The sequence below is a fragment of the Propithecus coquereli genome, unplaced genomic scaffold, assembly GCF_000956105.1.
Source record: "Propithecus coquereli isolate 6110/MARCELLA unplaced genomic scaffold, Pcoq_1.0 Scaffold2, whole genome shotgun sequence".
NCBI classification, from domain to species: Eukaryota; Metazoa; Chordata; class Mammalia; order Primates; family Indriidae; genus Propithecus; species Propithecus coquereli.
Genome location: NW_012144966.1, coordinates 4,266,989 through 4,279,901, shown reverse-complemented (window position 1 = coordinate 4,279,901; position 12,913 = coordinate 4,266,989). Strand labels below are relative to the sequence as shown.

Here is a 12,913-nt window from a genome sequence, read left to right as displayed (position 1 = left end):
TTACTTCTGGGGTTTTTTTTGTAGGTCGTGTTTTTTTGTTTGTTTTGTTTTGTTTTGAGTCTTGCTGTGTTTCCCAAGCTAAAGTGCAGTAGTGGCTCACTGCAACCTCAAATTTCTGGGCTTGAGCGATCCTCCTGCCTCAGGTTCCCAAGTAGCTGGGACTACAGAAGCACACCATCACACCCGGCTAATTTTTCTGTTTTTTATAGAGACAGGGTCTCGCTCTTGCTCAGGCTGGTCTCGAACTCCTGTCCTCAAGTGATTCTCCTGCCTTGGCCTCCCAAAGTGCTAGGATTACAGGCATGAGCCACCGTGCCAGGTGTCATTTTTACTTATATTTGACATTTTATATGGAGGCTAAGGAAAGATTCAAAAATATGATGATATTTTTTCTAACACACTGAAATTTTTGTGATATGGCTCTTTATATATTATCTCACTTAATTTTTATAATTAAGACTGAAATCCAGGTTTTTCTCTGCTCCTGACTACTGTGCTACTATATAATTTATGTAACCTATTTGGCAGGGGAGAAAATGCCAATTTGCGAAGGTGAGTCCAAGCTGTGGGCTGCACCTCTACACTCCTAAAGGCTGGATCTAGTAGGGATCTCTGTGTTTGGCTTGAAGCCTCCATTGCCTTATGGCATGGCTTCCTTCCCTGCCTCTCTCCATGCCTGCCATTTAGAGCCTCTTCAAAATTTCTGGATGTGTTACTCTCTCACACCATTGGGCCTTTGATCCTGCTGTCCCCTTTGTCTGAGATACTTTCTTTATTGTATAAAATAAGATGACCGGGCTTTTTTGAACTCATTTAAACATTGCCTTCCTCTTGCTTCAGCTTCCCAAGTCTAGGTCAAGTGTCCCTTCTGTGTGCTTCCGATTGCATCCTGTAACTAACCTTTTGTAGTATTAACTGTTTCATAATTGCTTCTAAATCCTCCACTAGACTGTAAGCTGTATGAGGGCAGGGACCTAGTATTTTTAGGGCCTATCAAAAGGCTTAGCATATAGTGCCATATTTATCTGTTAAATGAATGTAAGGTAGGTTTGGAGAAAGGGCTGCTTTGAGAGGAGGGTATTGTTTTGACTTTCCTGACTAAGGCTAGTTATAAGGAAGAACTATACTGTCAGGGTATAGTTTTAAAATAGAGTCATTTTCATGTAGAAAAAAGAACTGTATACGGAGAAATAATGTTATATTTGGTGGAAGAAATAAGAGGACAACCTTTATATTAATCCCATGGTGAAAGGATAAGAAATATTATCTAGGAACAGTGCTGATTAGGAGAGATTTTTTTTCATAGTAAGTTGTAAAATCTTTGTAAATCTTCCTTATATCCACTTACTGTGGATCCGTTTGATCTCCACAACATCATAGTTATGTTTCCTTGTTTATTGCAAATATAGTTAGTTTATTTGGCTTTCGATCTTTATTTGTTTTTCTTTGAATGCTGGAAGTTTGTCTATGTTTGGCTTTGCTGATCTTCTCTCTTTTTTATTTCATTAATGTCTGCTCTATATCCTTCCCTCTTTTTTTATTTTTTTGTTTTATTCTGCCTTTTATGTTTAGCTTATTAATTTTCAGCCTTTTTTCTTTGCTAAAACTAGCATTTTAGACAATGTATTTTCCTATAGGTGCTACTTTATCTACATCCCACAACCTAATGCATAACATTTTGCTTGTAAGTATTTCTTAATTTTTATTACAATTTTCTTGACCGATAAGTGACTAATTTAGAAATCTGCTTTTAAATTTCCAAAGGCAGTTTTTTAAGTTTTCTTTAGTAAAATATCTAACTGAATTGTAATTTGTTCAGAGGATATACTTTATATGATATTAATTCACTGAAATGTGTTGAGGCTACCTTTATGGCCTAGCAGATAGTCAGTTTTTATAAATGTTCCTGTGTGCTTAAGAAGCCAGAAAAGGACACAACCAAAAAAGAAAACTATAGACCAATATCCCTTATGAATATAGATATAAAAATCCTCAATAAAATTCTAGCAAACCGAATTCAGCAGCACATAAAAAAAATAATCCACTGTGACCAAGTGGGCTTTATCCCAGGGTTGCAAGGATGGTTTAACATATGTAAATCCATAAATGTGATTCACCACATAAACAGAAGCAAAAACAGTGATCATATGATCATCTCAATAGATGCAGAAAAAGCATTCGACAAAATTCAGCACCTTTTTATGATTAAAAACTCTTAACAAAATAGGCATAGATGGAACATACCTCAAAATTAAAAAAGCCATATATGACAAACCCACAGCCAACAACATACTGAATGGGGAAAAGTTGAAAGCATTCCCACTGAGAACTGGAAGAAAACAAGGATGCCACTGTCACCACTTCTATTCACATTGGAAAAACTCTTCTAGATATTGGCCTAGGCAAAGAATTTATGAAGAAGACCCCGAGGGCAATCTCAGCAACAACAAAAATAATAAATGGGACTTGATTAAATTAAAAAACTTCTGCACACCCAAGGAAACAATCAACAGAGCAAATAGACAACCTACAGAATGGAAGAAAATATTCCCATGCTGTACATCTGATAATCAGAATCTACAAAGAACTGAAGCAAATGAGCAAGAAAAAAATCAAACCACCTCATTAAAAAGTGGGCAAAAGACATGAGCAGAAGCTTTTCAAAAGAAGATAGACTAATGGCCAATAAACATATGAAAAAATGCTCACTAATGTCACTAATCGTCAGAGAAATGCAAATCAAAACCCCGGTGAGAATGGCTTTTATCAAAAAGTCCCAAAACAAATAGATGCTGGCGTAGATGCTGAGAGAAAGGAATATTTATACGCTGTTGGTGGGACTGTAAGCTAGTGCAACCTCTATGGAAAATAGTATGGAGATTCCTCAAAGAACTAAAAGTAGACCTACTATTTGATCCAGCAATCTCACTATTGAGTATTTACCCAAAGGAAAAAAAGTCATTTTTTCAAAAGACTCTTGCACTAGAATGTTTATTGCAGCACAATTCACAATTACAAAGATGTGAAATCAACCCACATGCCCATCAATTCATGAATGGGTCAATAAAATGTGGTATATCTATACCATGGAATACTACTCAGCAATAAAAGAAATGAATTAATACCTTTTGCAACAATCTGGAGACCATTCTCCTAAGTAAAGTATCTCAAGAATGGAAAAACAAACTCCACACATACTTGGTATTAAATTGAAACTAACCAATTAGCACTCATATGCACAGATGGAAATAAAACTCAGTGGAAATCGTGCTAGCAGGGGGAGGAGGGGTTGGTGAAATCATACCTAATGGGTACATTGTACACTATCTGAGTGATGGGCACACTTTGATTTGAGCAGTACAAAAGCAATCCATGTAACCAAAACATTTATACCCCATAATATTCTGAAATTTAAAAAAAGAAAAAAGAAAAATATATGTTCTCTACTTGTTGGGTAGTGTGTTCTATAAGTATCCATTTCATCAAATAAATTATGATTTTTAAATTTTCAATTTTTTCCTTATCTGCTTAATGGGTTAATATTTTCCACAATAGATGGTAGCTTCGTCAATTTCTCCTCAGTTTTTCTTTTAGCTGTTTTGAGGTTATTTTTACAAATAAATTTAGAGTTGTCTTAACTTTAGATGTATAGAATCTTTTACCTTTAGGTAGTAACTCTATTTTTAAACAGAGTTACAGTCTATGTTGTATAATGTCAATATAACTACTTAAGCTTTCTTTTATATTTACCTAGTATAGATTTTTTCCATTTGTTGACTCTTACTGTGCCCTAAAGTTTTACATATTCTGTCTCATAAGAAATAGAATATAACTATGATTTATTTAATCCAATCTGACATTTTTATCTTTTAACTAGACAATTCAAATTATTTATATTTACTCTGATTATTGTTATGTTTGGATTTATTAATATCTTATGTGCATTCTATTTGTACAACTTTGTTTTTCCTTTCTTACATTCTAACTTTTACTCTATTTGGAAGTTATATGTTCCATGTCTGTTATTTCAGTGGCTAATATTTAGTGATCTATTATTTCATGTCTATTATTTTAGCTATTTTAACATGTGTACTTAACAAAAGTCTGAAGGTAATCAATATCTTTACCTTCCTCCCCAGTAAGAAGCTTAGAACACTTTGCCTCAAATTACCTGGTCCCCTAATTTATATAGTATTACTTTCCATTATCTTATTTTAGCCTATTTTCTTCTCACAATTTATACATTGTTTTTATTATTGATTTAAATATAATACTTATTTAGATTTATCCATACATTTACCAATATCTTCCTTATCATTACTTATTGGAATTTTTTGGGCTGTCTTGATTTGAGATTTGGCATTTTTCAACAATTGTGGAATAGTTCTCAGATATTACTTCCTCAAACAATGCTTCTTCCATATTCTCTGCATTATCGTTTTCAAATTCCAATTAGGCATTTTTTAGGCTTCCTCCCTTTATTCTCTATGAATCTTAACTCTCTTTCATCTATAATATTTCTTTGTCTCTTTGGATTACATTCTGGATTTCTTTGACTCTTTCTTTTAATTCCCTATCATTTCAGTTGGGTTTAAACTGCTTGTTTTCAATTTAAGTAATTCCATTCTCATCTGTAGTTCTACCTGGTTTTTGTTAAGATCTTATTCCCTGCTCATATTTTGAAGATGCTTTTTTGCTTTTTAAATAATTATTTAAATTTCATGTCTGCTAATCCACTTTTTTTAGTTCTTTGAGAGTCTGTTTCTTCTACCCCTTGCTTCTGCTGTGTCTCAAGGTACCTTTTTGTTTTGTATGAATTGGGAATTTTGTCTGTGAGTGTCTCATTTTACTTGGAATCTGATCAGTGAAGTCCTTTGAGTTGAAATTGAATTCATCCCAAGAAAATTTGCTTCTTCCTTGGCCTGTCCTCTGGCAGCACTATCTCCATGGGGCAAGCCTCTTCAATTGAAATTTTTTTCATACCGTATTTGAGACTCAAACCCCCAAGTGCTGGCTTATGATTGTAAAATCTTGAAGAGCTGTTTTTTGTTTTTTTTTATTTTGGGGTTTTGTTATTTGTTTTTGTCTCTTCACCCATTGGTAAAGTCAAGACAGGTAAGTTGGCAACTTACCTTGTTCCTTTCTGTGTGGGCATTAGGAAGACTTTTAAATTTTATTTTGAAGTGCTTATAGATTCATGGGGAATTACAAAAAGATATATAGGGAAGTTCTGTGTGCTCTCTTCACCTAGTTTCCCTCATTGATACCTTTTTGCATAACCATAGTACATTATCAAGACCAGGAAATTGATATCAGTACAATCAATACACAAACTATATTCAGATTTCACCAATTTTACACACACTTACTTGTGTTTATGTGTGTATTCTTCTATGCAATCTTGTCATATGTGTAGATTTGTGTAACTACCATCACAATCAAGATACAGATTGTTCCTTCACTGCAAAGTTCCCTAGAAGGGATGTTTCTAATTCACCCTTTGACTGCTGGTGACCCTTGGTAACTCCAGCTTTATGCGAAGGGTGTCCTATTAAATAGATTCATCATTTGCATGAGCTTTAAGCTTCATCTTCTCCTGTGCAGTTAACAGAGCAGAAAATCAGTGTCTGTAGGTTTTAACATAAACCCTTAGAGTAAAAGCTGGCTTTGGCAGGTGTTTTTAGCAAGGTTCCTGGTTTCACTTTATTTGGGAGACTTTGCAGCTTCTGTTATTTGGTGTCAGCTCTGGGATGTGTTTGAAAAATTACTTTAAATTTTTTTCAAGCATTTTAGTTGTTTGAGGAAGTTCATTCAGAATTTCTAATATGCCATATTCAGAAACAGATGACACTGGAAATGTTAAAAAAAAAATTTATCTTTATAGTTTTCATTGTAGTTCATCCATAGAGAAGTGGACTTTGTTTTATCTTGATGGCTGTGTGTCTATGATTAGTTCATGTTTAGATACCCTATTCATTCAGAATCCTATAAATTTATAATGTACCTCTTTATGAATAGTTTAATTTTTAGCCACATATATTTTATTTATCTTTATAATAGTCACAATATAAAAATAGCTAAAGCACAGAGAAGTTAAATAATTTCTTTAAGCTTATGATCATTGGAAAGTCTGAGACCAAAGTTCACATGAATCAAGTGTTTATCCAATTTTTTACAACTCAGATTTTGAATGGTTTTGCAATTAACTTTTAAGTTGCTTTCATATACTCAAATATAAATTACTTTGAACTTTTTCAAATCAAATATGTCCCATGTATGTCAATATGTCAAACTTATAATTTCAAAAGCAAACAATAAAAGAAAATATAAAATCCCTAACCCTCATCCTTAGAAAGTTTGAAATTTAGAAATCAACGTGTTTAGAAGTATCTGACTATTGCTCAGTATGCCAATTATTTTTGCACAGGGAATAAGAACCTGTGGGAAATCATGTTTTCGACAAATGGATGATAGGAGGAATTTGTCTTAATTTAAGGCCAAGACAAAACATGGGGAATTTCAAGCCTACGTGAAATGAAAAACTCGATGAAACTCAGCATGTTTTTTGTGGTTGTAATCTTATGATTGTACAGTTTCTCCATGTACAAAGGAAATAGAAAGACTGATGTTAATGCTGGGCTAGGTTAGTTTGTCTTTTAATATAGTACTATTTTTTTTTTCTGTTTCTGCTGCTTGAATCAGGAAGCACTAATTTTATTTCCATACATTTCTTTCTTCCTTCAAAGAGATTATTAAAAGTACTTTAGTTCACCTTAAGAATGTTTAGGGAGTTTATTAAAAATGTAGAGAGTATTGGCTGTTTTAAAATAAGTAAATGTAACTTTTATATGGGGAGTAATAATCTAGGGAAATAGGCTAGGCCATCAACTTCCCAAGATATTTACTGACTGTCAGAATTTAGGTAGATGTGAAGCAAAAGCTATTTAAAGACTGTGTTCTTATTGCTGTGGACAGATAGCTTTTCCACTTGAGATTTGTAAAAATTTGTGTCAGTCCAAATCAGTGAATTTAAACAGTGTGTATTGATTGCTAGATAGAATAGGTAGTTCCTGACCTCAAAAAATTTATGGTATATTGGGAAAGTCTGATAAGTCATTGTGATGATATTGTATTTACAAGTATACACGAACCTTAAGAACACAGATTGGGGAGGGAGGGAGTCTGGAGAAAGGGTGGTCAAGAAAGGCTTCGTAGAAAAAGTGATATCTGAGCTGGGCCTTTTAAGAATTAGCAGAATTATACCAGTATTCAAATGAAACCAGAGCATTCTACCACAGAAGGGCTCTCAAAATGTTACTCCTTTCCACCCCACCCTCATTCATTCCTTTTCTCTTTACCCTAATGGCAAGTCGAATGGATTCATGACTCATTTTACGTGCCCTATTTCTAATCAGTTATTGAGTTCATGTAAAACTTTAGGTCATCTTTCCTTGCATGTGCATTCCTAGACTATACTTTTTCTGAGTTAGAAAAGAGAAAAAGAAAACCAGGTTCAGCTCTTACCTTAGGAATTGTGAGAATTCTCCCTTCTCAGTTCTTCTGGGTCCTGCTATGGCTTGTTGACCAGTGCCCATTTATTTCCTCCTTCCCCTATTGGTAACTCCCTCTGACATGACCTGAGCTGCCTGCTTGTTCAAGTACTGTCCTCTCTTTGCTCCTCTCTTTGCTAGAATTCATTAATGTCAGCCCTTACTTCGCCTGGCATGTCATGTCCAGTCCCGAGCAGGTGGTCCAAACATCTACCATCTTGAGTCTGAGTAGTCATTCACTATCCATTATCATTTAACCAGCCTGTTGGGAGTGTGTGGGCTGACTTCCACTGCTTGCTTAGCCAACCAAGGCATAGACTTACTCAGACTTTAACCATTTTGCTGTACTTTTCACAATAGGACCCAGCACTCCCTCCACTACCCCACTGTAATTAATGGTTTCATTAGTATTCAATTGATATAATTAATTTAATTGTTTTTCCTAATATAATCGAAGCTTTTTTCAGTATCTCTACTAGTAAAACTATTTTTATCCTCCGTGTTACTGCAAATTTTCTGCCGATAAAAACTTCCAAAGGGGCCAAATATTATTTTCTTTTTGATTACTCGCTTTAAAGCTTTTCTGAACCAACAAAACTTAATATAATATAAGAAAAATTCTCAGACTCAGTCAAACTTAAGGTTTCTCTGGGTCTCAAACTCTGTTCTTCCCACCTTACCAATGCTACTTTGCTATTTTTACTCTAAAACCTTCATGGAAAATTTTAACTATTTGCTTCCTATAATTTAGCTTTAACCTACAGATAATTTTATTCATTGCTTAGCAATGAACCTAATAAGATTAAAGTTGTACATTCCAACTCTATATAGAGCAGTAAATTTCAGTGCTATTCGACATCAGTAACCTTGTAGTTTTCTCAGTAATTTAATCTATATGACAGCTGGGTTATATAAAGAACAAAGAGCAAGTGTTAAGGGAGTGAAATAGATTAACAAGGCTCCATTGCCTTTCCTAGTAAGAAATCATAGTGCTGGAGAAGGTAGACGATTAGCATCGGAAAGAGTTTTGAGGGGAAATAAAAACTCCTGAATTTAAGTTGTAGTTTTGTCAGATACTAAATTTGTAACTTGGACTATCTTTCAATCTCTCTGAATTATATTCTCTGTGGTAAAAAGGGACATAATAATATTAATAGAACCTCACAGCATCTCAGGGATTGAAATCATGTATGTGAAACTACTTAGAAAAAGTGTACGGTACCAGCAATAATGTAAGAAATCATTACAGTGTAGATTACCATAAGTGATACATTTTGGATACATTTTCAAATCATAAATGTATGGTAGCTTTCTAAAACCTGTATCATAGATGTGATTAACCTAGTTTATTCATCAGTAATCAAAAAAAAATGGTCATGATACTATATTAGTGAACATAATATACATAGAATGTTTATATTGTCTATTTCCTTTCTTTCACTGCCTTTACAGGAGAGCCTTGAACTTAGGAATTCTTCGAGATCCTGGATCAGAAATTGAAGATAGACAATACCAAATAGACCTGCAGTCCATCAATATTGGTACTGCACAATGGAGTCAACTAAAACCAGAGAAGGAAAGTGGCACAGGAGGGGTGCTAACAGAAAGTGAAAGGAATTCTCAAAATCCAGCCCTTGAGTGGAATATGGCCAGCAGGTAGGAAATGATTGAGTTGCTAATACTTCATTGCCAGAAGAACAGTAGGTGATACAGTCTTTAGCATATCCAACCTAAGTGTTTTGATATTGCTTCTGCTTTTCATTACAAGCATAAAATATATTTTGTAATTGTAGCTGATGATTTTGCTTGGAAACCTGCTAGTCCTACTGGTGTTACCACTGTAGTTATTACAAATTTAGGATTGTGTCAGTATTTTTTTTTTTTTAACATCTTGCTATTTGATGAAACAATCTACTTCAGGCTAAAGGATACATTCTCATTTTCTCTTGAAATCTGTTGTATTTGAGGTCAATTATTTTACTTATTTATCTTTTTCTTTTCTTTTCTTTTCTTTTTTTTTTTCTGAGACAAGGTCTTATTTACTCTGTTGCTCAGGCTGAAGTGCAGTGTCGCAATTATAGCTCACTGCAGCCTCAAACTCCTGGGCTCAGGCCATTCTCCTACCTCAGCCTCCTCGGTAGCTGGGACTACAGGCACGCACCACCACACCCAGCTAAATTTTTAATTTTTTTGTAGAGACGAGGTCTTGCAGTGTTGCCCAGGCTGGTCTCGAACTCCTAGCCTCAAGCAGTCCTTCCACCTGGGCCTCCCAAAGTGCTGGTATTACAGGCATGAGCCATCGTACCTGGCCTACTTATTTATCTTTAGCTTATTATTATTTAACCTATTATCTTAATAATAAGAGGAGAAAAGTAACAAATACTATGCGAAGTTATATTTAAGTTAGAGTACAGGAAAAACAAGAGTTTCTGGCTCTGGGATTCTTTCCATCCAGTTTAACTAAAAGCATCTATGTTTACAGAGAACATTTTTAGAGGAATTATTCCTGAATGTGAACTGTTAAGATTTATAGAGAGCCACTGCCATCTTACCCAGGCTGTTCATGGTTCTCAACAGAGAGATAGGCAGAATTGTTTGCCATTAATAGAAACAAGGTACTAGGCATTAAGGCTACTTTTTATATTGGAAAACTGAAGGTCTTTATGATTTTAAGACAGTGTTAATTATTTTTCATCTGTTTTTCTACTTATAAGATTGAATCAGTAACATCTGTTGCTTGTAACACGCCATGGTGGTTTGTTGATTGAATTTCTTTAAAACATCTTGTGCAGACTTTATTGTCTGCCTTTTGTAATGCTGATTGCTTTGGTTCTGCCCGTTTACCACCAGTGCTATGTTTGTCCATGGCTTGGCAATAAAAATAGTGCCAGTATTAATAATAGATTAAACAATGTTTATCACTTAATCTTCCTTATTTGACATAACTTTCACAATAAAGTTACTAAGTAAGAACTGTTATTTTCCCTGATTATTGATGAAGAAACAAACCGAGACAAGATAAACAATTTACCTAAAACCAAAAAGTAAAATGTAGTTCGTGCTCCTAAGCATGGCTTATAAGACCCTTCTTCTTCATAGACCTTTGCATATGATCTTCTCTTTACCTGGAACTGTCTTAACCCACCCTTTTCACTTGCCTAATTCCTGTCATTTATCAAGTCTCAGAGTAGACATCATGCTTTCCAGGAAGTCTTCCCTGAGCCTGTCACAAGACCAAGTTAGGTCTCAATTGTGTGTGTTTCTATCATATCACTTAGCTTATTTTATTCTAATTATCTATATGCTTGTCTGAGTCCTGAGGCAGAGATCCTTACCATCCTGTTCGTTGGTTTATCCCTAGCACATAGCACTGCCATAATACAAAATATATTATTGTAGTCCTTCACTGAAAAGTGATAGAACGTGCCCCTGAAGAGGGGTATAAATTTGGATAAAGAAGCACCACAGTCAGCCAAGGTAAATTTCAGGAGAGGGATGCAATTTTAGAGCCATCAGCAGGCGACTTGCCCGGCAGCTGGGGAATGAGTATTTTTGTCATGAAAGAGGATCTAGGTGGCAAACCACAGCATCAGCTACACCAATCATAATCTCCAAATATTACATCAGCCAGCACCAAGTCCCCTCATTCCTCTTCTTCACACAGTTTTCAGATTTAGGAGATGCGCTCTTATGAAACTTTCAGATTATCATGTCTTTGAAAAATAATCACAAATTCTGTCATCAAAGAAGATGACCCTTATTTTCCTAGGAAACCTTATGGCCACTTAGCCTTAATTATATCTGTCCTATTCATTCTTTAATTCATTTAACAAACACATTGTGTGTGTTTTAATAATTTATTGAAATAAAATTCACATACCATAAAATTGTGTTATACCATTTAAGATGAACATTTATTACATTCACAGTATTGCAGAACTACCACCTCCATCTAGTTCCAAAACACTTTCTTCACTTCAAAGTAAAACCTCTTATCTGTTAAGTAGTTTTTCTCTATCATTCTCCCTCCTCCCAGCTCCAGGCAGTGACCAATCTGCATCCTGTCTTTATGGATTTATCTAGTATGGATATTTGATATAAATGAATCATACAAGATGTGATCTTTTATATCTGAGTTCCTTCACTTAGCATGTTTTATAGGTTCATCTGCGTTGTTGCATGTAAAAAAGAGTACTTCAGATGGTCCCTTACTTATGTTGGTTCACCTTAAGATTTTTCAATGTTACGGTGGTTGTGAAAGCATAATAATAATGCAATAATAATGCATTCAATAGAAACTGTACTTTGAGTACCTGTCAGCCATTCTGCTTTTTGCTTTCGGTACAGTATTCAGTAAATCACATGAGATATTCAACACTTTATTATAAAATAGGCTTTGTGTTCAATGATTTTACTCAAGTGTAGGCTATCGTAAGTGTTCTGATCACGTTTAAGGTAGACGAGGCTAAGCTGTGATGTTCAGAAGGTTAGGTTTATTAAATGCATTCTCGACTTACAATGTTTTCAATTTATGATGGATTTATCAGGACATGATCCCATTGCAAGTCAAGGAGCATCTCTGTGCCACAATTTGTCTATCTATTCATCTATTGATAGACATTGGGACTGCTTCTACCTTTTGGTATTGTGAATAATGTTGCTATGGATATTGGTATACCTGTTCAAGTACCTGTTTTCAAGTATTTGGATACACACCCAGGAGTAGAATTACAGGGTCATATGATAATTTTATGTTCAACTTTTTGAGGAACTGCCAAACTCTTTTCCACAGTGGCTGAACCATTTTATATCCCCACCAGCAATGTTTGAGGGCTCTAGTTTCTCCACATTCTTGCCAATACTTATTCTCCTTTTTTACTTTTTTTAAACTAACACCACCCTACTGTGTATGAGGTGGTGCCTTTTTGTGGTTTTGATTTATATTCCCATAATAAGAAATGATGTTTAGCAGCTTTTCATGTACTTGTTGGTTGTTTGTACATTTCCTTTGGTGAAATGTTTACTTTGAGTCTTTTGGCCCTTTTGTAATTGAGTTGTTTGTCCTTTTGTTGATAAGTTGTAAGAGTTCTTTATTCTGGATACTATACCCTTATCAGATGTATGATTTAGAAATGATCTTTTCATTTTATTGATAATATCTTTTGATGTACCAGTTTTTAATTTTGATGAAGTTTAATTGATCTATTTTTTCTTTTGTTGTTCATGCTTTTGGTGTTTCTCATATCTAAGAATCCATTGCCAAATCCAAAGACATAAAGATTTAATCCTGAATTTTTATTCTAAGAGTTTTGTGGTTTTAGCTCTTATATTTAGATCATTGATGCATTTTGAGTTTTTGTGGG

General features: G+C 34.5%; 1 protein-coding gene across 1 annotated transcript in view; it reads left to right on the top strand.

Annotated features, from left to right (window-relative positions):
• VPS13B (vacuolar protein sorting 13 homolog B (yeast)) overlaps positions 1-12,913 on the top strand; it is a 933,283-nt gene that overhangs the window by 574,508 nt on the left and 345,862 nt on the right. Inside the window, exon 31 of the mRNA XM_012643529.1 lies at positions 9,003-9,206. Coding sequence (XP_012498983.1) covers positions 9,003-9,206 — 204 coding nt within the window. The remainder of the gene's footprint in view (positions 1-9,002; positions 9,207-12,913) is intronic.